This window comes from Hemitrygon akajei, chromosome 16, assembly GCF_048418815.1.
Source record: "Hemitrygon akajei chromosome 16, sHemAka1.3, whole genome shotgun sequence".
NCBI lineage: Eukaryota > Metazoa > Chordata > Chondrichthyes > Myliobatiformes > Dasyatidae > Hemitrygon > Hemitrygon akajei.
Window position 1 is genome coordinate 33,712,215 of NC_133139.1, and position 25,539 is coordinate 33,737,753.

A 25,539-nucleotide genomic window follows, 5' to 3' on the forward strand; every position below is an offset into this window, starting at 1 on the left:
TAAATACAGGCTAATGTTGTTGATCAGTTATTTGTTTTTCACTCTTGTCCTCAACATTTTTAATTGTGCTAGACATTTCCATGCCTCTTCATTTGTGAAGAGGCCAAGAAACCACTTTAAGCAAATCCCTTTCTCTCAACTCCTCCGTCTCTGCCACATCTGTTCTCAGAATGAGGCTTTTCATTGCAGAATGAAGGAGGTGTCCTCCTCCTTCAAAGCCAGGGGCTTCCCTTTCTCCACTGCTAATGTTGCCCTCTATCACATCCGTTCCATTTTGTGCACGTCAGCCCTCACCCCATCCTCCCGCCACTCTACAAGGGATAGGGTTCCTCTTGTCCTCACCTACCACCCCACCAGCCTCTGTGTCCAGCACATAATTCTCTGTATCTTCTGCCAACTCCAATAGGATCCCACCACCAAGCAGATCTTTCCTCTCCCCCCCCGCCCCAATATTCTGCTTTCCACAAGGATCCCTCCTTGTGTGACTCCCTTGTCCATTCATTCCTCCCCACTGATCTCCCTTCTGCCACTCATCCTTGCAAGTGGAACACAAGTTATACACCTGCCCCTGCACCTTCTCCTTCACTACTATTCAGGGTTTTAAACTGTCTTTCTACATGAGGCAACACTTGACCTGTGAGTCTGTTGGGGTTGTCTATTATATGATAGTTGTAGTTGTAATGTCCAAGGTTGCACGTTATATTGGAGGGATAGGAAGATAGGCAGAGGGGGTGGTGTGGATCTACTGTTAAAGAATGGCATCAAATCAGTAGAAAGGTGTGACATAGGATCAGAAGATGTTGAATCCTTGTGGGTTGAGCTAAGAAACTGCAAAGATAAAAAGACGTTGATGGCAGCTATATACATTCCTCCCGGCAGTGGCTGGGAGGGGGACCACAGGTTGCAACAGGAGTCAAAAGGACAATGTTATGGTACTCATGGGAAATTTTAACATGCAAGTCAATTGGGAAAATCAGGTTGGTAATGGATCTCAAGAGAGTGAGTTTGTTGAATGCAAAGAGATGGCTTTTTAGAGCAGTTTGTCATTGAGCCTACTAGGGCATCAGCTGTACTAGATTGGGTGTTATGTAATGAACCAGAGGTGATTAGGAGCTTAAGTAAAAGAACCCTATGGTTGTGTTCAACTTGAAATTTGATAGGGAGAAAGTAAAGTCTGATGTAGCAGTATTTCAGTGGAGTAAGGGAAATTACAGTGGTATGAGAGAGAGGTTGGTCAAAGTAAATTGGAAGGAGCTGCTGGTAGGGATGTCAGCAGAGTAGCAATGGCATGAGTTTCTGGGAAAAATTAGGAAGGTGCAGGACATGTGTATTCCAAAAATGAAGAAATACTCAGATGGTAAAATAGTACAACCATGGTTGACAAGGGAAGTCAAAGCTATTGTAAAAGCAAAAGAAAGGGCATACAACAAAGCAAAAATTAATGGGAAGATAGCGGATTGGGAAGTTTTAAAAAAAACCTACAGAGAGCAAGTAAAAAAATAATTAGAAGGAAAAAGATGAAATATGAAAGCAAGCTAAAGCTAGCAAATAATATCAAAGGGGATAGTAGAAGTTTTTTTCAAGTATGTTAAAAATAAAAGAGAAATGAGAGTGGATATAGGACTGCTAGAAAATGAGGCAGGAGAAATAATAATAGGGTTAAGGAGATGGCTGATGAACTAAATTAGTACTTTGCATCAGTCTTCACTGTGGAAGACTCTAGTAGTATGCCTGATGTAGTGTGTGAAGGAAAAGAAGTGGATGCACTTACTGTTACAAGAGAGAGAGTGCGCAAAAAGCTGAAAGACTAAAGGTACATAAATCACCAGGACCAGAGGAAGTGCATCCTAGGGTTTTGAAAGAGGTAATGTTAGAGATTATGGTTTCATTAGAAATGATCTTTCAAAGATCATTGGACTCTGGCATGGTGCCAGCGGACTGGAAAATTGCAAATGTTACTTCACTCTTTAAGAAAGGAGGAAGGCAGCAGAAAGGAAATTATAGACCAGTTAACCTGACCTCAGTGGTTGGGAAGATGTTGGAGTCAATTGTTAAGTATGAGGTGATGGAGTACTTGGTGACACAGGACAAGATAGTACAAAGTCAGCATGGTGTCCTTCAGGAAAAATCCTGCCTGACAAACCTGTTGGAATTATTTGTGGAGATTACAAGTAGGATAGATAAAGGGGATGTAGTAGATGTTCTATATTTGGAGTTTCAGAAAGCCTTTAACAAGGTGCTACACATTAGGCTGAGGATTTCCAGCATCTGCACATTTTCTCTTATTTATGACTTTAGGTGAATAGCCTTCTCTGTTCTATTTGATATTTTTTCCTCTCTTGACAGATGCTAAGAGCATTCCTTCAATCTCTGTCAATGATTGCCCTTTGCTCCTGTCACTGAGCCAGTTTAGATCCAATTTGCCATTCCTTACTGGATGTCATTGGCTTTAACATTTTTAACAAACCAGACACAATCTTCTCTTAACTTAATGCAGACTATCCCTTATTATTTGATGCCTTTCTAAATTGAGGTTTGTACTGTAGATTCCAATGCTTTGCAATTAGTGGGAAACAGAAAACTATTGTAGGGAAATTACTGATAGGTAAAACTAGTTGAGTAATAATAGACAGGGATTTCTGCATTTGATATATTAACTCAGATTGTATTAGCATAAAAGGCTCCAGGCAGAATTTTTGCAGTTTGTCCAAGATAGCTTTTTGACCCAGTAAGTGTTAGAGTAGATAGTCTTTCAGAATGTAGCGTAGAGTGGTGATTGGTTGGATGCCATCATGATTTTAGAAATAGTGGCCATAGTTCTGTAAGTTTTAAGGCTTCCAAGAAAAGGGACAAAAATGGACTGGAAATTAAGATGCTGAATTGGGGGAAGGCTGATAATGATAAAATGGAACTTGACAAAACTGGGCTCGGAGCAGCTAGATTCAGATCCATTATGTAATTGCAAGGGTGAAAAGTAAGGCCACAACTCCAGAAAACCTTGAATGTATAGGCAGGCAACAGATCGGAAGAAATTCTGAGGAACAAGAATAACCTGTAGTTGGAAAAATGAAGATTAATCATGAACATAGTTTTCTAAAAGAAAATTCTGCCCAAATTGTGTCAGTGAGCATAGATGATGTTGTCTTTTTGGCTTTCATTAAGAACTACATTGCACGTGGGATGGTAGTCCGAAAGATAGGAGATGATTATCCAAGACAGTTTGGCAAATTGGAGCCCAAAACTGTTTTGGTGATAAGAGGCAAAGGTTTAGGGCTGTTCTTGTCATTGAAAGCTTGTGATTGATGGTGAACCACTGGACTCTTGCTGTTTGTTATGCAATATATTTTAACTTAAGAGATGTAAATCTCAGCGCAAGGATTTGTAAGTTTACAGAAGACACAAAAGTTGATAGTGTTGTTTGTTGTGTAGTATTCAGCTACAGAACAATTTTGATGAGTTAGGTAGAACAATGGCATATTGGATTTAATCCTGAAAAATGTGAGGTGATGCATTTGTGGAGGACTACTAAGGTTACACAATGAATAGTAGGATCTTAACAACACTGAGGAGAAGATGCAAGGTGGTTTAAATAGGCAAACATGGTATTTGCCTTGATTAACTAAGGCATAGAATATAAGAGCTGGAAGGTTGGACAGTATGAACCGGGGGGTGGCACCTAGTAAAACCTTTGTTGAAACGTGAAATGCAATGCTGTCCCTCAATTCTTTAAACCCCACCTACAATAAAAAGATGTATAATTATTTTTACTGCCAAATGAAGCAACAAATGTTTAACAACCCGAGAGCTATGAAATGTTTTCACAGGAAAATTCTTGCCACCAGCTATGACGGTTGCAAGAGTGTGTGACATTGGATGATACCTTTTGAAATCCTTGCTGCTCTAGTATACACATCAGTATTTGGATAATAAATGGCTGCAATCACTATACTATTTAGAAATGCTGTTATTATTCAATTACCTTTTAAAAAATTAAAATGTTTGAACAGTCTCTAAAATGCTTCAAGTATTTCAATCAGTCTCTATTATACTTTTATTAATAGTAAAGCAAGGATCACATGTAAGTAAGAAATAGTGCTGATCCCTTTTCCTTAAAAACAAGTCCATAATTATTGTTACTAATTCATTAACTATTGATAATCTGTGCTCAAAATTGCCATGGCACGTGTATTAATTTTTTAGAAAAATCACCATTTGTACTCATACGCTTAAAAAGGTTTGCCACCCCTGGTGTAAAACACAAGTTAGGTCACAGCTAGAGTGCTATTTGTGACAGTGCCTGATCACCAAAATGGGAGGCTATCTGCTAATAGAGCTAGAAGGATCAAGTTCTAAGTTGTCATCATTACGAGGTGTCCTATTTGTCAGCATCTGGAAAATCCACGGTGTAGCAACTTCCAAATGGTTCTGTTGAACTCACTCCTTCTCTCTGTTAAGTATTTCTCACAGAAGGGATATTCTACTTCCATTATAGTGAACGATGAGATGTCTTAATGAAAATTAATAGGTGTAACTGTGGAATTGTGAGCTCCTGCTACTATAAATTTCACTGGTATCAGTTGCTGAGCATTTGGCAAAAGTTGGCGATTGTTTCTGTTTGATTCTCTTCTGATTTCAGTTTTGCACTGACTAATTTGCTTCAAATGCAGTATTCAGACTTAACTTAAAGTGGGTTGCTTGGGAATAACTTCTATGTAAATGTAGACATTACTTTTAAGTAAAAAGTCGAGAGACAGATGTAGATGGAGGACCAGTAGCTTACTTGATCTGATCCTTCTGGAGCACCACTGAATTATTTTGATTTGATCTTGACTGTCTTGTCTTGGAAGTCCACTAACATTACTGAGCATTCTCTTTGTCAGGTACTTTTGTCTGTCAGAAACCATCTCCTTTAATCCCTGGGCCTATGCCATTTTGTGCTGCTCCCCTTGTACATTTAAATTTTGTTCAAATTTTATATTATATTTACTGATGCTGTATAGATCAGAATAAGTTAGTGAAGTGCTAATTTTATTTTCTAATTAGTCTTTTGCAGATCAGCTATACTCGCGTTCCTGAACCCCAGTATGTCTGGTCTCGTCATACCTTGCCAGTGACAGACATACACTGTGGAGTTGGAGGTCCCCTATCTCGTGTTGCAACAGCATCTCTTGATCAAACTGTTAAAGTGAGTTTGTTCTTATTGCCTCTTTGAAACAGATGTTATTAACTTAAATTTACATTTTTCTTTTTCTGTGGTTCACAGTATGATTTTTTGTCTATCAGAATGCAGGAAACATACCAATTATTTTGTGCATGACAGGGTGATACAGGATGTTCTTTTGTTTTCATGGTGCTGGTTGGAGAAGGAATATTGATCAACACTGGTATTTTGTTTGAAATTGATAATTTGCATTTTTTTATGGTGGCAAGACTGAATGTGTCATCCAAGGAAGATAAGATTTAAAAAAATACTTAACATTAAAGACACTTGTAATTGGAATCTTATTCTTTGCCTATTTGTGCCTTAATCCACGGAATGTGTGATAATGTTGTAAAGATAAGACTTGAAAAGCAAGGTTAAGATGACAAGATATATCATGAGTTCTATGATCTTTGTAAGTAAGAACAATAAATATCCATATCATGTCATCGTTTGGCCTTTAAAGAGTATAGCAGATATATAATAACACAAAAGATACAAAACATTTTTTTAATTTGGTGAGTATAATATAGAATTAAAAAAATAGAATTAAATAGACTAATAAAATCCAGAAGATAAGACGTTGGCTAGGCTCATTCAAATTTGCATGTTTTTTTTTTTTGTTTTTTTTTAAACTTTTTTTTTATTGTTTTCAAATTGTTACAGAATAAATGTGCATGAAAAAAAAAAGTGTTACCCAGCCCCCTCCCCTTAACCCCTCCCCCCTAACATCCCTATTAAAAAAATAAGAAAGAGAAAAAAAAAGGGAATGCCTGGATGTTGGAAGATCCCCACATACTCCACGGAGTTCTCATTTTTTTTTTTAAATATATGTTAAAGTTCTTTTTCTTTTCAATCTATAATAATACCTAATCTTTCCACTTTCGTGGTATCCTGGGAAATCTTTATAAAAGTCTCCATGTTGCTATGTGTGTCCCCACCATTCATCCAGGCAAAAAGATAGAAAAAAAATTAAAATATAAAGGAAAAAAAAATATCCCCCTACTAATGTTGTGGAAAAAAGACACAACATTACCCCCCTCTGCTGTACGGGTCATGGCAACCGCCATGATTACACACGTGAATCCCGCAGTAACCGATCCACAGCCTCCCAGCTCCCCCGCAACATAAAAAAGTATATGTATAAGAAGAGAAAAAAAAAATACTATTCTCATTTAGTATTTCTAAAATTTTGCTTTTCTCTTCTGTAATATCCATAAATGTCCATCACTTCTATTCCTTGGTTCTATCTTCATCTTTAATCCATTACGTTTGGAAGCCTCTATGTGTAGTTAGCGAATAGATGGAAGTTCTTGTACAAACTCCTCCGCTTTTCGATAGTCGGAAAAAAAAAATTTTCTGTCCTCCAAAAAAATTATCAGTGTTGCTGGATGACGCATTGTAAATTTATAACCCTTTTCCCATAAGGCTTTTTTCGCTGGGTTAAATTCCTTCCTTCTCTTCAACAGGTTGTAACTTATATCAGGATAAAAAAGAATTGGTTTCCCTGCTATCATCAGTGGCCCGTTTCTATTTTTGGCACTTTGGGCAGCGGCCTTCAGGATCTTTTCTTTGTCTTGGTATCGTAAGCATTTTATCAAAATTGATCGTGGGTTTTGGTCAGCTCGCGGTCTTGACCTTAAAGATCTATGCGCCCATTCAATCTCAATTGGAGTTTCTCTTTCCATTTTCAATTTTTTAGGGATCCATTTTTGAAAAAAATTTATTGGATCTTCTCCTTCTATATCTTCTTTAAGTCCAACAATTTTAATATTATTTCGTCTACTGAGATTTTCAAGCTTATCAATTTTTTCCATAAATTGTTTTCTTTCTGATGTCCAAGCAGTATTTTCCTTTTCCATTTTGTCCATTCTTTCAACCATGTCTTCCGTTGTAGTTTCCAAGTCCGTAATTCTTTTTTCCATTTTTTCCTGTCTCTTTGTCATTTTATCAAGCATAGTCTCCATATTGGTCATTTTTTTTTTCGAGTTTTTTTTGGTTATTTTTAATTACTTTTAATGTGTCTAATTTACGCATTATTTGCCTCAAAGTCTTTTCTATATTTCTAGAAGGACTTTTACCTCCTTCAGCTGATCCTTCCGAGAGATTTGACTCTCCCTCCGATTCGCTATCACTTTCAGTTGCAGTGGTAGCTGGGCTTTGTAGTTCTTTTTGTTCCTGTTTGCGCATGGTCCATCCTTCGCGTTTGCGCAGTTCACGATGGTTTTTTCCTTTGGAAGTGGCAAGCGTTGCCACCATCTCCTGTTCAGTATCACCGGCGATACAATGTACCTGAGATCGCGGCTCCTCGGTAGACGTGGGCCTCGCTCTTGTTCCAGCTTGCGTAGTCTTCCCGGTATTAGTTTTCTTCATCTTCTTTCCTTGAGGCATAGCTTGACACAGTCCGGAGTCGTTTATAAGCAACTTTTAGAGAGTATTGACTAACTTTTCTTCATTTAAACATTAATTTATTAACTTTTTACGGGAGAGCTGGGTCCTTGCGTCTCGATCCTACGTCATCACGTGATGTCCCCCCATTTGCATGTTTTTTGAAAGAGTTCTGGAGGATGATAATAGTGAATTATTTAACAATAATTTGCTGGAGAATTATTGTTAGTATTAGAAAACCAGCCAGATGGCTGTTATAACTATATTTCAGGAGTGAGGTGGAGAATATCCTTGGTATTGTAAACCAGTTAGATAGGGAATCTCTACAACTTTCTTCCACTTTGCCAGACTTTAAGAAGTCTAAAGCTTCAAAGCATTAATGGGGATGAAAAACAACTGGCTGCAACCTCTGTGTTTACACTGGAATGCTCAGTATGTATAAGTTACTATATGTACCAAACTGTTAACATTTGTGTACTTGCTCATATTTTCTCTTAGTCGGGACCCTGCAGGGTATTTTTCAGTAAGAAAGTGTAACGTATTTTCGGTGAGGAAGACGAGTGCATATTAAAACTTTGAATAGTTAAATTTTGTAAAGTAGCAGAAACAGCTGAAAGTGAAGAAATACTCAGTAGTATGCCAATAAGTTTGCAAAGAGAACATTAGTCCTAAGTTTTATTTTTACAGGGATGTAACTGAAATTGGAAGAGCTTTTTTTTAAGCTTGTACTGAACTTTGGTTAAAGTAATTGCAGTTTTGGCCTCTGTGTATCAATCTTGTAAATGGATTTTATAACCAGAGCTGTGAGATTATGCTGATGAACACAAGATGGCACTGGCGACAAACGTGATGTGTTGCGGGCAGCTAACAAAACGAATAACAACTTTATTTATAGAGCACTTTTCATACAAGTAATATAGTTCAAAGTGCTTTACAAGTATGAAAATAAATATAAATATGAAAATAAACATGAAAATAAAAGACAAAGATGATAAGTTAAAAGCAAAGTTAAGTAGGTTTTGAGTCACTGTTTAAAAGTGTCAACTGTGTATGCATCCCTTTATAAATTTAGGTATTGGATTCCACAGTTTAGTAGTGTAATTTAAAAAAAGCTGTCCTGTCAATGATTTTTTGAGGGATGTTGTTTAAAGGAGTTTATCTATTTTGCCTTTCGGACCAACCAAAAGTATTTCAGTGTATTCTTCATTTATTACTAACTATTCTACTAAATATACCTTTCCTGGAATTCGATTACTGCAGTTTCAGCCAGTAATTTCCCTTTGCGAGTTGTGCTTTTGAACCATCTGATCTATTGTTTTTGCGGTATCTTGAAGTATTCGGCAAACTGTATTCTTGAGAATTCCAGTATGGCTGTGGCAACCTTTGCTGGAGTGGACATCAGACAGATTGAAACTTTGAGCTGGAATGAAGTGGAGGGGCCCGAACCAAAGAGCAAAAAAATAACCAGTGTTTAGCCAATTCAAGCACAGTGCTTGATTAAAAAGATTAAGGTGTCGAGGCCGAACTGGAGTTCAGCTATGGACTCACCTGTGGAGATTCAGCGGTTCATGTTCTATGTTAACTTTTTGTTGTTTGCATGATTTCTTCTTTTTTTCATACACTTAACATTAGACTTTGTTGTGTGGGGTTTTTCATGGATTCTACTGTGTTTCTTGGTTTTATGGCTGCCTGCAAGAAGATGAATTTCAAGGTTGTATATGGTGTACATACTTTGTACTTTGAACTTTTGATCTTTGAATACAAGATACATTGGTTGTCACAAGAAGTGAAAGGTGACATGATGAGTAACTTCTAAACTATCAAGGATTCTGTGATGCAGAACATTTTTACTTGTGGGGAAGAGAGGAACTAGAACCATCATGAGAAGATTGCCATCAAGACATTAAATGGTGAATTGATGAGGAACTTCTTCAGTGAGATTATAGTGAGAAAGCAGCTGCCATAGGAAATTAAAGATCAGCCAGCTACACCTGGGGGAGAAGATTGTGCTAGTTGCTTTGATTAGGAAAGTTGGATGGAGGAGGTTTGAAAGAAGCATAGATGCCAGCACAGGCTAGAAGATTCAATTGACTTCCTTCTGTGCTGTATATTCTACATAAATGCATTTGTCTTTCCTTCATTTCTATTTAACAGGGAATCAAAATTATGCTGAGTAAACAAATACTGCTGCTCTCACAGAAATGTTTAAAGGTACTGAATAAGTCCTGTATCTATTTGTGCCCTGCCAAGGTGTCAAAGTGGCAACTGCTTGGATTGTTAGATCAATTCTTATTAGCTTTCTGGTTAAACTAGAAAAAATAACTTTACAGTTAACTCTTACTCTCAAAAGCCCCGGTCACTGTGATTTACTCTTTGGATTCATGAACACAGTTCAAACTTAGATCCCAGACTAATTATTTTAACCAAGCTTTACCCTTGATTTACATTAATAATAAGATCCCATGAACATATTCCAAGGAGAGTACTTTATAGCATATTTTTTAAATTTTTTGAATATTTTGCAGATTTGTAAAATCTAAATTTCAGAACTTATTTTGGAATCAAGGTTGAAATAAACCTCTTCAAAGTTCAAAGTAGATGTATAATCAAAGTACATATACAGCCCTGAGATTTGTTTTCTTGCAAGCATAAACAGTAAATCCAAGAAACACAGTATAGAATCAATTAAAGATCATGCCCAACAGGACAGACAAACAGCAAATGTGCAAAAGACAACAAACTGTGCAAATACAAAAGAGAAAAAGAAAGATAAATAAGCATTAGATATAGAGAACATGAGGTAAAGAATCCTTGAAAGTGAAGCACAATTAAGATAAAAAGAATAAGTAAAAGTCGTAGAAAAAGTGAAATAATTGACTATGTGGAAGATGTCATTCATAGCGAAAGGATTTGAGTACAGGCATTCATAGCAAAAGGATTTGAGTACAGGAGCAGGGAGGTTCTACTGCAGTTGTACAAGACCTTGGTGAGACCGCAACTAGAATATTGTGTGCAGTTTTGGTCCCCCAATCTGAGGAAAGACATTCTTGCCATAGAGGGAGTACAGAGAAGGTTCAGCAGATTGATTCCTGGGATGGCAGGACTTGCATATGAAGAAAGACTGGATCAACTAGGCTTATACTCACTGGAATTTAGAAGATTGAAGGGGGATCTTATTGAAACGTATAAAATTCTAAAGGGATTGGACAGGCTAGATGCAGGAAGATTGTTTCCGATGTTGGGGAAGTCCAGAACGAGGGGTCACAGTTTAAAGATAAAGGGGAAGCCTTTTAGGACCGAGTTGAGGAAAAACTTCTTCACACAGAGAGTGGTGAATCTGTGGAATACTCTGCCACAGGAAACAGTTGAGGCCAGTTCATTGGCTATATTTAAGAGGAAGTTAGATATGGCCCTTGTGGCTAAAGGGATCGGGGGGGGGGGGGGTATGGAGAGAAAGCAGGTACAGGGTTCTGAGTTGGATGATCAGCCATGATCATACTGAATGGCGGTGCAGTCTCGAAGGGCTGAATGGCCTATTCCTGCACCTATTTTCTATGTTTCTATGTAGCCCAAGGAATTGTTTGCTAGTGCCACCTTGATCGGAAATGTGAGTGAAGTTATTCCCTCTGGTTCAAGAGCCTTATGGTTGAGGGGTAATAACTGTTCCTGAACCTGGTGCGAGCCCTGAGACTCCTGTATATTCTTCGTGATGGTAGGAGTGTGAAGAGAACACGGCCTAGTTTGTGGGGAGTCTTTGATAATGGATGCTGCTTTCCAATGAGCAACATGTAGGTGTGCTCATTGGGGAGGAGAGCTTAACCTATGATGGATTGGGCTGTATCCACTACTCTTAGTATGATTTTCTGTTCAAGGGCATTGGTGTTCCCAAACCAGGCATGATGCAGTCAATATACTCTTCACCCATCCTATAGAAGTTTATCAAAATTTTAGATGTCATGCAGAATCTTCGCAGACTTCTATGGAAGTGGAGCACACTTTGGCTGAGAATGTTCATTCAATTCAGGCAGTCCCCGAGTTACGAACAATTCATACTTACGAACGGCCTGCCCTAAAGCCTATTATATTAAAAATTTGTCGGCTCGAGGAAGGAGAACGCTGTCTGCCATTTTAAGTCAGATCACGATGCCGTCAACACTGTTGAGTGTGTCTCATTTAACCTGTTTCAGTGCGGGTGGACTTTAGGACCCGGGGGAGTTCAGGACCCACTGCCCACGGCTGCTGCTGAATTCGCAGTGTTTCTGTTCCGTTGACGGGCGCGGTAAATGAGTTAAAATTATGGACTGATAAATCCCATCTTGTGTTTATTTCACTGTGATGAAGAATTTGTTGCGAGTAAGGGTTGGTTCAATCGTGTCAAAGTGAGGGCAGATTTACATAATATTAAAGTGCAAGGTGAAGCAGCGAGTGCCAATAGAAGTGCTGCAAGTGATTTTCCAGAAATGTTGAAAAAAATTATTGAGGAGGGAAGTTATTTGCCAGACCAAATATTTAATGTAGACGAGACTGGCTTACGCCTGAAAGGACCTACATTTCTAAAGAGGAAAAAAGTGCACCAGGGCATAAGGTATTGAAGGATAGGCTAACCTGTTAGGATTTACATACAAATCCGACTTAAAGACAGACTTGGGAACAGATCTCGTTTGTAACCCGGGGACTGCCTGTATATGATATATAGCGCAAAAAAAGAGCAAAATAGTGAGGTAGTGTTCATGGGTTCATGAACTGTTCAGAATTCTGACAGGAGGGTAAGGAACTGGTTCCTAAAACATTAACTGTGTGTCTTCAGGCTCCTGTACCTTCTTCCTGATGGACCGTGAAGACCTTCCAAAATGGATGCTGCCTTCTTGAGGCATCGCCATTTGAAGTTGTCCTCGATGGTGGGGAGGGTAGTGCACATGATGGAGCTTTATTCGATGCTGTACAGTGGTACCTCCATACCAGACTGTCAGAATGCTCTCCACAGTACATCTGTAGAAATATCCTACAGCCTCTGGTGACACACTAAATTTCCTCAAATTCCTAATGAAGTGTGCACCCTATTCGTTATATGCATCTTCAGACAATGTGGATTCACAGTTATGCTCGAACCTATTTCTACCAACTTCTCCTTATATGTGTCCAACACTCACAGTTATGCGAGGCTGTTGGGACGAGAAGCACCGCTTTCCCGCCAATGCAAGTCACGTGCGCATGCCTCACAGTCTCACTCCCGCCAGTCTCGCATTGGTTTTGGCAGTGTGTGGATGTGCGATCTTCACTCTTAAACTTTTGTTGTTATTACCTACGGTGCACTGATTTTGTGCTTGAAATATTTAACTATGTCACCTAAGCGTCCTATGTCAAGTCCTGGGCCATCAGCCAAGCAGCAAAGAGCCACTTTAGCACTTGAAAAATAGTTGGAAATTATAAACGGCTGCGTCAGGTGAGGTTAACGCAGTGAAGCAACTGACAGAATTTTTTAAGGCTGCGGAACACTTGACACAAATGGTGATGGATATGGACCCAAGTTTGGAACGGAGACAGCACTTCAGTCGTTCCCTGCAGTCAATTCTTCTTCCCTACAAGCAAATTTATGCTGAAAAACGAAGTGCTGCCATGCAAACAACCCTCGCCGCTTTCTTCAAACTGGTGTCATCTCCGGCAGTTCTGAGAGTCTCCCTTCACCCCTTGTTGTCCTTGATGATCCTGACGACCCACAACCATCCACCTCATCCATGTAAAGCTGCCTGACACCACTGCACAACCACTCATTTCCCGGAGCCAACACACCTGCCACTGTTGGTGAGTATTGCACACCCTAGTATGTTAACTTTCTGTGATTTATTACGTTGAATATTACCTTAAATTGATGAAATATAATACAAAAGTTGCCTTGTGGTACTGCTTTTGTGTCATATTGGTATGAAAATGTGAATAAATTACAGATAAAACATATTTAGGAAGCCCTCCAGAACACACCCCTATTTCCCCCTTCATTATTCACATTATGTATTCCATACTATGTGCCAACTGCGAGGAACGTATCCTGCGCATATAACGAGGGTAGGGTGTATTTGCTGTCATCCCTTCTTTGTGATTGCATCAATGTGCTGGTGATCAGTTATACTTGTGCTTCTGTACAAAACAGCCTGCATTTAGAAGAGTAAATTAATTATCTGTCTTTTTTATTATATAAATGTTCATTGAATGAAAATTCTAGACAGAATTATCAATTATTAAATCCAACGTCTCTCCAGAAAAAAAATCTGCATTATACAGCATTCATGTCCTGAATTAGTTGCCTATGAAATAGTAATGAAATGTAGTCACTTTTTATGATGTAGAAAATATCGCTTATATGGTAAATGTATTCTTCTGCCAAAATAACCATTGGTTTCGTAATGTGTAAAGTAGCAACATTGTTATAGGATGTTTCATCAAAGACTTAATAGACATTTCTGTTTGTAATATGAGACATTATAGTGTGAAAAGATTTTTGTCACAGTTGAAAATCAGCTAGGCTAACCTTGAGAATAATTGCGATACCTTGAAATTTGATACAATGATTATTAAAACAGGAAAGAGAAGCTAAGTTTATTTCAGATCTGAGACACTCAGAACAGAGAAAGGGAAAACAACTTAGTTTTCATTAGTGGAGTTGGGGGGATGGGTACACTGAGAAGACCATAAGATAAAGGAGCAGAAGCAGGCCATTTGGCCCATTGAGTTTGCTCTGTCATTCAATCATGAGCTGATCCAACTCTTCCAGTCATCCCTACTTCCTTGCCTTCACCCCATGGCCTTTGATGCCCTGGTTAATCAAGAACCTATCTGTCTCTGCCTTAAATGCACCCAATGACTTGGCCTCCACAACCGCTCATGGCAACAAATTCCAGAGATTTACCACCCTCTGACTAAAGTAATTTCTCAGCATCTGTTCTAAATGGACGTCCTTCAATCCTGAGGTTATACCCTCTTGTCCTAAACTTCCCTACTTTGCCATATCTAATCTGTTCAGGCCTTTTAACATTCGGAATGTTTCTATGAGATCCTTCCTCATTCTCCTGAACTCCAGGGAATACAGCCCAAGAGCTGCCAGATGTTCCTCGTACAGTAACCCTTTCATTCCTGGCAAACACGAGGAAATCTGCAGATGCTAGAAATCCAAGCAACACACACAAAATGCTGGTGGAACACAGCAGGCCAGGCAGCATCTATAGGGAGAAGCGCTGTCGATGTTTCAGGCCGAGACCTTTCCCGAAATGTCGACAGCGCTTCTCCCTATGGATGCTGCCTGGTCTGCTGTGTTCCACCAGCATTTTGTGTGTGTTACTTTCATTCCTGGAATCATTCTCGTGAATCTTCTCTGAACCCTCTCCAATGTCAGTATATCCTTTCTAAAATAAGGCACCCAAAACTGTACACAATCCTCCAAGTGTGGTCTCACGAGTGCCTTATAGAGCCTCAACATCACATCCCTGCTCCTATATTCTATACCACTAGAAATGAATGCCAACATTGCATTTGGCTTCTTCACCACTAACTCAGCCTGGAGGTTAAACTTTAAGGTATTCTGCACAAGGACTCCCAAGTCCCTTTGCATCTCCGCATTTTGAATTCTCTCCCCACCTAAATAATAGTCTGCCTGTTTATTTCTTCCACCAAAGTGCATGACCATATACTTTCCAACATTGTATTTTGTTTGCCACTTATTTGCCTATTCTCCTAAACTATCCAAGTCTCTCTGCAGGTTCTGTGTTTCCTCAACACTACCCGCTCCTCCACCTATCTTTGTATCATTGGCAAATTCAGCCACGAATCCATGAATCCCATAGTCCAAATCATTGACATAAATCATAAAAAGCAGCGGTCCCAACACCGACCCCACTGGTAACCAGCAGCCAGCTAGAATAGGATCCCTTTATTCCCACTCTGTTTTCTGCTGATCAGTCAATGCTCCACCCATGCTAGTAACTTCCCTGTAATTCCATGGGCTCTTATCTTGCTAAGCACCGTCATGTGCGGCACCTTGCTAAGGTGAATCAGAATCTCATTGTATCAGTTAGAAGCAGATTATGCTTGAATTATTCTAACTCTTGTCCTGGATTTCTCAGTATCACAGTCTTGATTCCTAAAATTTAGAGATGACAGTTTGAGTTCTGTGCAAAAATCCCGGTAATTATTTTAATTTCTCTGCCTTCTCTTTTGGCCCGAAATCTCATCTCCTTGAATAACATCCCTTCTTTTCCTCCTCATTCACTCTTCACAGTTTCTTCAAAATTCACTACAGGTCTGCAATTCATTGTGGGATTTGGTGAATATATTTATTATTTAGTAATTACTGAAAACATCTTTTTTACAGCAATTTTCATTATCTCTGGATTTTCTTGTACTTTACAGCAAATTAGTGCCTCTTGAAGTGTATTCACTAAGAATGTAGCTGCTAATTTGTGTATGGCACAGCAATGTGATGGTGAATTTTATTCTTCATTGCTGTTCTTAAGAGCAATGCCACGTGGAACGTGGACATTCTTATGTATCATCTAAGGAATGGCATTTCTAATGGTGGAAGAGTTCCCACTAGTTTGCCAGCCTAGCTTTTTGTCCTCAAGAACGTTGAGTGGAGTTTAAATCAACAGTCTTTTTCCAAGGCAAAATAAGCTCTACATAATTTCAAATCTTAATGTTTCATTTTGCCCATTTGTCATTGTGTCTGCTACATACCCCTTTTTTCTTAAAAGAAAAAGCAATTGATGCTAGCTCACTAAATCAGGCAAATGGATTGGGATAAGATCTAAACCAGATAACACAGCGAATAATAAAATTGATTTTAAAAAAGACTAGTTTAAAAATTTATATTTATATGGACATATCTTCATTTTTGGAGTGTCATAGAGTACTTCATATTCAAGGGTTATTTCTGAAATGTGGTAATTATTGAGTAGAAAACAGCAGTAGCTGGTGAAACGAAATTAATCTTTCATTTAAAGCAGGGGTTTCCAATTGGGGTCCACAGATCCATTGCTTAATGCTATTGGGTCCATGGAATGAAAAAGGTTGGGAAACCATGATTTAAAGGGAGGAACGTAGACCTGAACGCCCACCTTTCAGCATGTTTTCCAACTTCTGTTAATGTCAGCCACAATGGCAGTTGAAGTTGCTTTTAAAATTTTCATCTGAAATCCTGTTCCTGTGATTTCTTAGACTGTTCTTAAGAGTTAAACTCAGTTAAGAGCTAGGTTATATTTTCTAAACTCTGCAGATTTGCTGCGTTCAGCTGAGTGACACCACTTTCTCTTGGTTCTTTGCTTTTACCCAACTCGGTGCAACCTGAGTATTTCCTACAAGTGATTGTCTACACACCTTGACTCCAGACATCCCAAAAGAGTACTGTTGGATTCCATGTTGATTTTCATCAAAATGTTTCTTATTCATGATGTCATATGATGAATGATTCTGATGATGCCTCACTTCTTGTTTTAAGTTGATTAACTCTGTGTTATCATTGTACTTAAAGTCTGGGTATGGATGAATTATAGTTTCTTCTAGTTGAGTATGGGGAAAATGAATAATGTTACTTTATTCCACATAGCACACCATCACAGCACGTGCCCTTCTCAACCTCTGCCTCTGGCTGAATCAGATTCTTTACAATATTGCTCATCTTCCTGACCCTGAGCTAAATTTCTGACTCCTTACTGCCTTCCAGTGGAAAATTAGGGTATGCTGTTAGAGCAAAGTTCAAAGTAAATTTATTACTGAGTTAGAGAGGAGATTTGAAATAATATTGACTGGATAACTAACTTTTGACAGCATGTTTGAGTAGCAGTTCACATAACTAGAAGAATAATTACAAGAATAGTTGAGGAAAAATTATTGGTAAGGATAGCAGAGAGCTGGATTAACTGGAGCCGGAGCAGATTAATTTGGGTGAAAGGCCTCTTTCCATGCTTAATTTTTTGGGGTATTTGTGAATATTGATATTCGCCGTCATTTATTGCCTTTTCCTGAGAAGGCAGTGAACCACTGCAGTGATTGCTTAAGACTGCTTAGTCTGCAAATAACATGATGTTCATGGAGGTAGAAAACATGTATGTGAGGGATGCCTTAGATCTTGTTGAGCATGAGTCTGAAATATTAATACCAAAAGCAGAGAGGGAGAAGGGTTTAGCATTCTTAAAATTCAATAAATTACTAGACTCTGGTAAAATATATTCTAGGCTGTTATGAGACTGAGGCAGAAACCACAAAGCTGTTGTATTATTATTTAAAAATGATGGAAGTGCTAGACTCTGCAATTTATAGTCCAGACAGCCTAATGTAGGTAGTGTACACATTGAGATAGAATTTAAATCAACATTTGGAGAGATATGGATTAATCAAACACAGTCACCCTACATTTGTTGTGTGAAAGATATGTCCAGCAAATTTTACGGAAATTATTTGAGCAATAGACATGAGATCTGGGAGGGCGGGTGGGGGGGGGGGGGTGGTAGGGGGAGACAGTGCATTTAACATGATCTACATGGATTTTTAGTAACTAGTTTCTGATCAGTCTTTCATAAGAAACTTATAAGCCCACAAGATCCGAGGGAAAGAGGCAGTTTGCCGTAATAGTGGTGCTATTTGCAATGAGATACAGTAGTATGCAGTGCTAGTCTGTCTCTCCTTTTCTAGTATATAACAGTAATTTACACTGAAATGTAGGAGGCATGATGAGGAAGTTGAAGATTTTCGTGAGGAAGAAATCATTTCACTGGATAGGTGGGATGGGAAAGTAACTGACACATGGAAGTCATTCCAAAGGTGAATGAGGAATGCATCTGTGGTCAGCAAACAAAAGTAAGTAATGCACAGTGAGTGGTGTGATATGAAGGAATAGAAAATCCTATATGTGTAAATACATTCGTCTGATCTAAGTGATGGGATACTTTACGGGAGCACCTTTACCAGAAAGACTGTAGTTGTTCCAGAATATGTCTCACCACAACCAACTCAAGGACAGTTGAAAGGTGAGATATGAACACTGTTACTATCAGTGATGCCTACATCCGGAAAATACTTTTAAAAAGAAATTCTGTGTCGCATTGCAGGGAGGTTTGGTGGTTAATAAAAGTTATGTGTACTACCTGACCACGGCATGGCTGCATCTAAAATACATTTTAGAGTTTAGATCACTTGCAGGAAGCATGTAATAGAGATTCTTCAGAATGGAGCAATGTACTGTTGAAGAAGAATTGACTGGACTGAAGTTGCTTTCTTTAGAACAGAGGTGGCTAAGTAGAGATTTAGAAGTTCAATGTAAATTTATTATTGAAGTACATATATGGCACCATATACAACCATGAGATTAATTTTCTTATAAGCATACTCAATAAATCTATAATAGAATAATAACCATAACAAAATCAATAAAAGAATGTGCCAACTTGATCCAATAACCAATAGATTTGAAAACTGAGAATAGAAAGATGGCACTGAGCTGACGTGTCCACCGATGACATGGCTCAGGCTTGCTTGTTTTTTTTTCAGGTTTGTGTGGGTGGTTTTGGGGACAGAGCAGGATGTTCGACACCAGGTTAGGTCTAGTGACAAAGCTGAGTGGGAGTTAGAGGTCAGAGGCAGTAAATGAAGAGCCTGGGCTGGAGCTGGTGTTCGGAGTCCAGGTTGGAGCACTCCTCAGTTGAAGGATAGCGATCCTGGAGTTGGCAGGTGCTGAGGAGACCAGCAAACCCCCAGGTCAGCGATTCCTGTGTTGGCAGACCATACTCGGTGAGAGTCACATGAGGCTGTGAACCCCTAGGTCACCGGGGTCAGAGGTCTGTGCAGGTTTCCAGAAGATGAGTCCTGAAGTTCAAATCTGCGATCAGCAAGTCCTGGGGTCAATACCAGACATCAGTGATGTCTGGATAGAAAAGCTGAAGGTTGAAGTCCAGAAAACAGTGATTACAGTGGTAAAGCCTGAAGTCCAGAGACTGAAGTCAGTGAGTTTAGAGGAGAAGACTTCTGGTTAAAGCTGGTGAAACATAGTGATGACTTGTTGGTAACAAACGAAACAAAAAAAATACTGTATTAATCACACTTTTTTTCCGATATAATCACTGTCTGTAACTTTCCTTTCAGAGTTGAGTTATTGAACTGCCTGTATGACCTTGCATTTTTGTGGGGTGAACTGAAATCTCGAAGGTGTAGTCTGGTTGTGGTGTGGCCAAATTGGAAAGATCGGTTCTGGGCTGAATTGAGTCTGTGGGGGCTGGGGCTGAGAGCATTTTGAAGGAGCAGAGCCCGAGTCCAAGTGCGAGGAATGACCTGAGGGTTGGACAATTAAAGTACCAGGCCAGATTAAAAATGTCAAATGAAAATGCGAGGGATGGGCGGTTCAGCTTGCTGCTCTGTGGGGTTTACTTGTCTCTGCGCTCAACTGAGGTTGTAGCTATTGCAACTAGTAGGCTGCTCAATCGGCTGCTGTGATGACTGGCTTGGTGGCTGTGGACTCACTTTCATGAACTTTAGTTCTAAATGTTATTTGTTTATTTTTATTGTGTGTATCGTTTTTTTGCACACTGGGTGTTTGATGGTCGTTTTATTTAACGGGTTCTATTTGGTTTCTTTGTTTTGTGGCTGCCTGTAAGGAGACAAATCTCAGGTTGAAAATAGCATATGTACTTTGATAATAAATGTACTTTGAACTTTTGAGTCATGAGGGCTGAAAAACCCTCCCTCCCCCCACCCCTGTTACCGGGGTTCGAGGTCCGTACAAGTCCAGAAGTTGAGGCCCAAAAGTTAAACCTGTGTTTAGCGAATCCTGGCGATGATACCCAGAAGATGCCGATGTTTGAAGTTGGAGGCATGATGCTTAAGTTTCTGGGTCCAGAGACTGCAGGCCCATGGAGGCCTTTCTGTTCAACGTAAATTAATTGATTATCAAAGTACATATATGTCATCATATATTACCCTGAGATTAATTTTATTTTCTTACGGGCATTCATAGATACAAAGAAGAAAGAGTACAATCAATGAAAAACCATACATGACTAAGGACGGTTAAAACAACCAATGTGCAAAGGATAACAAACTGTGCCAATACATTAAAAAAAATAAATATTAATAACATAAGTTACTTATCAGTAACATTTAGTCCTTAAAAGTGAGTTTGTAGGTTGGATCAGTTCAGTATAGGGGTGAATGAAGTTATTCTCTCTCCTTCAAGAGCCTGATGGTTGAGGGGTAATAACTGTTCCTGAACCTGGTGGTATGGGATTTGAAGCTTCTGTACTTCCTTTCTGATGGCGACAGTGAGAAGACAGCATAGCCTGGATTGGGGGATGGGGTCCTTGATGATGGATACTGCTTTCCTGTGATGCACTCCTTATAAATATACTCAATGGTTGGGGGGGGAGGGGGGCTTTATTTGTGATGGACTGGGCTATATCTGCTACTTTTTGTAGGTTTTTCCTTTCAAGGGCATTGATGTTCCAGGCCATGATGCAACCAATCAGTATACTCTCCAGCACACATATAAAAGTTTGTCACAGTTTGGATGACATGCTGAATTTGTGCAAACCTCTAAGAAAGTAGAGGCAATGCCATGCCTTCTTTCTAATGGCACATACTTGCTGGACCCAGGACAGATCCTCTGAAATGATAATGCTGAGGAATTTAAAGTTGCTAATCCTTTCCACCTCTGATTCCCTGATGAGGAATAACTTGTGGACCTCCAGTTTCCTCCTCTGTGGTGGGTGGGTGGGAAAGGTTTTACTGTTGTTATTATTGTCGTTGTTGCTGCTATTTGTGTTTTTCTGCTGAAGGTACTACGTTGGCACTGGAATGTGTGGCGACCCTTGGATGTGTTGGTTGTTAAAGCAAACAATGCATTTCACTGTATGTTTTGATGTACTTGTGATAAGTAAATCTGAATCTGAATAAACCTGAATCTGGTAAATTAGTATAAGGTTTGATTGATCACCCTTTTCACCAGTGTCAATATGGTGTGTTGAAGGTCATTTCCTGCGGAGTACATTTCCACAATTCTTTAATGGGGGGTGATATTCTGGTTGATGCGAGTTTCACCAGACTGACACTTGTATAAAAACATGTATATTTTCTATTCATGTATCATAGTTGATTTCAGCTCCACATGCAGGACAAAACACTGACCATTTGCCATTCCTCAGTATGAATGGCTAACATCTACACACTGGTACATTGCTGTTTTAAAATATGTACAGATGAACTAGTAAGTTTTTTTTACTCAGAGGGGTAAGTTTTTTACTTGGAGTCGTGGATGCCTGGAATGCACTGCCTGGTATGGTGGTAGAGGCAAATATATTAGAGGCTTTTAAGGGACATTTGGTTAGGCACATGATTGTAAAGAAGATGGAGGGATATGGACATGTAGGTAAGAGAGATTAGTGTTTGGGTGTTTTTGATTTGCTTTATAGCTGGCATGACATTATGGGCCGAACAGCCTGTTCTTGTGCTGTAGGGTTCTAGTAATGATCGTAATATTGTAGAATTACCCTGCAATTTGAGAGGGAGTAGCTAAAGTAAGATGTGTCAGTATTACAGTGGAGTAAAGTGAATTACAGAGGAATGCGCAAGGCTGACCAAAGTTGATTGGATGGGGACAGTAGCAGGGACTACAGCAAAACAGCAATGGCTTGATTTTCTGGGAGCAGTTTGGAAGGCACAGTGTAGATATATCCCAAAGAAGCATTATTCTAAAGGCAAGATAATGCAACAGTGGCTGACAAGGGAACTTAAAGCTAATATAAAATCAAAAGAGAGGGCATATAACAGAGCAAAGCTTAGTGGGAAGTCAGGGTATTGGGAAACTTTTAAAAACAAACAGAAGGCAACTAAAGTGATGGGAGGGGAAAGAAGATTAAATATAAAGGTAAGCTAGCCAACAACATCAAAGACAATACCAAATTTTTTCCAGATATACAAAGAGTAAATGAGAGGTGAGAACTGATAGGGGACCACCGAAAAATTATGCTGGAGAGGTAGTAATGGGGGAGAAGGAAATGGTGGATGAACTGAATAAGTATTTTGTGTCAGTCTTCACTTTGGAAGACACTAGCAGTATGCAAAAAAAATTGGTAGTGTCAAGAGGCAGAAGTGAGTATAGTTGCTATTACCAAAGAGAATGTGCTTGGGAAACTAAAGATCAATAAGCACCTGGACCAGTTGGACTACCCCCTTGGGTTCTGAAAGATGTAGCTGAAGAAATTGTGGAGGTATTTGTAATGATCTTTTAAGAATCATTAGGTTTTGGAGGACTGGAAAATTGCAAATGCTACTCCACTCTTCAAGAAGGGAGGAAAGCAGAAGAAAGGAAATTTCTTCCTATAGATGCTGCCTGGCCTGCTGTGTTCCACCAGCATTTTGTGTGTGTTGAAAGGAAATTATAGGCCAGTTAGCCTGACCTCAGTGGTTGGGAAGATTTTAGAGTCAATTGTTAAGGATGTGGTTTCAGGGTAAATAGGCCAAAGTTAGCATAGTTTCCATAAGGGAAAATCTTGCCTGACAAATCTGTTAGAATTGAAGAAATAACAAGCAGGATAGACAAAGGAGAATTGGTGGATGTGGTGAACTTGATATTTTAGAAGGCCTTTAACAAGGTGTCGCACACGGGGCTGCGTAACAAGAGCCCATGGTATCACAGGATAGATGATTGGTTGATTGGTAGGAGGCAAAGAGTGTGAATAAAAGGAGCCTTTTCTGATTGGCTGCTGGTGACTAGTGGTGTTCCATGGGGGTCTGTGTTGGGATCAGTTTTTATGTTGTATGTCAATGATTTGAATGATGGAATTGATGGCTTTGTTGCCAAGTTTGCAGATGATGCAAAGATAGGTGGAGGCGCTGGTAGTGTTGAGGAAGCAGGGAGGCTACAGAAGGACTTGGACGGATTAGGAGAATGGGCAAAGTAGTAGCAGATGGAATACAGTGTCGGGAAGTGTTTGGTCATGCATTTTGGTAGAAGGAGTAAAAGCAAAGACTATTTTCTAAATGGGGGAAAAAAGATTCTAAAATTAGAGGTGCAATGGGACTTGGGAGTCTTTGTGCAGGATTTCTTAAAGGTTAATTTCCAGGTTGAATTTGTGGTGAGGAAGGCAAATGAAATGTCACCATTCATTTTGAGAAGACTAGACTATAAAAGCAAGGATGTAATGCTGAGGTTTTATAAGGCACTGGTGTGGTCTCACTTGGAGTACTGTGAGCAGTTTAAGGCCCCTTAATTAAGAAAGGATGCTTTGTTAATGGGGAGGATTCAGAGGAGGTTCATGAGAATGATTCCAGGAATGAAAGGCTTATTGTATGAGGAGCAATTGATGACTCTGGGCCTTTACTCACTGGAATTTAGAAGAATGAGGGGGGTTTCTCATTGAAACCTGTTGAATGTTGAAAGACCTCGATAAGTGGATGTGGAGAGGATGTTTCCTATGGTGGGGAAGTCTAAGACCAGAGGACATAGCCTCAGTTTAGGTTGGCGTCCTTTTAGAATGGAGATGGGAGGAATTACTTTAGGTGGAGGGTGGCGAGTCTGTGGAATTCATTGCCACAGGTAGTTGTGGAGACCTGGTTATTGGGTATATTTAAGGCGGAGGTTGATAGATTCTTGATTGGTTAGGGCATGAAAGGTTACAGGGAAAAGGCAGGAGAATGGGGTTGAGAAGGAAATGGATGAGCAATGATGAATGCAGAGCAGATGTGCCGAATAGCCTAATTCTGCTAATGTGTGTTATGGTCTTCAATCACTTGTACTTTTTCTCAATTTTTCATGTTATAGTGATCCACTTAACCTTCAATAAGCTTGTGTCTTGAGAGGAGCCAGACAACAAAATTAACAGGGAAGTTGTTCAACCTATGATGCTATATACAAAAACTAATGTTACCCCAACCTCAGTAATTGAGCTGCATTACACAGGAGGCACTTGCATATGTTTTGAAGGCTGAGCTCTAAATTATTGATTCATCCACTGAAATACATTAGAGGAGGCATCTGGCACTCAGTATGTGTAAGATGAAGGTATTCTGTCAGCCTACCGACTGTGCACAATATAACTCTGACAATAAAGATTAATTGTGAGACGCTGGAAAATGTAGTTCATTATCACTTCCTATATGGAGTGATCTCTCACTGAAGGTAAGGGTTGATGATGAAAATCATTACTCCCTTCAAAAGTGCCAGTGCAACTTAATCTGACCAAGGAATAGTGTTTGAAGATCGAGACCCCAAACACAACACCAAATTTATTTCACGTGGGGTAGCAGTTATCCCTACCCTCCTATTGTTTCTGGGGCTTGGGAATACCTATTGCAGGCACCTCTGGAGCACTGGAAGGATACCTTTAGAATAGATCCTCTGGAATGATAAGCAAACCGATGTTAGCACACTCTTCCAGACCAATGTCCCCAGCATTGACAGCCTAATCCATTCACCAGGACCTTACAAATCAATATAAAGAATTGAAGGATATGCAGCCTCCCAAATTACCCACCTGCCCATGCTGTCATGCACACCTACCCATTGGTTGGAATGTACAATTTACATATTGACTCATCAGTAGCTCAGAAGTGGATGCATGTCATCCCCGATCTCAAGAGAATGCTTAAGCGTTTTACCACCCCACATGTATTATTCATCTGCTAACAGTATCAGTTACTTTTAAACCGGATCCTACTATCAGTCAGTGCTCGTGCTTATTTTTCCAAAAATATAATCATAACAATAAGAAAAGGAATATCTGAAGGACACTTAGCCTCTCAGGCCTGTTCTGCCATTCCACATAAAATCATATCATTCTGATCTTGACCTTCAACTTTCATGTTTCTGTCCTATTCTTATGAATTTGATACCTAGTAGTCCTAAAATCAATTTATAGTTACCTTAATTATACCTAGTAGTGTTGAATCTTATTCTTATGTTAATCCAACCTGTGACAGAT

General features: G+C 39.4%; 1 protein-coding gene across 1 annotated transcript in view; it reads left to right on the forward strand.

The window, feature by feature from the left end:
- The window catches only part of wdr18 (WD repeat domain 18), a 241,671-nt gene that overhangs the window by 43,267 nt on the left and 172,865 nt on the right, over nt 1-25,539 (forward strand). Inside the window, exon 4 of the mRNA XM_073068667.1 lies at nt 5,044-5,185. Coding sequence (XP_072924768.1) covers nt 5,044-5,185 — 142 coding nt within the window. The remainder of the gene's footprint in view (nt 1-5,043; nt 5,186-25,539) is intronic.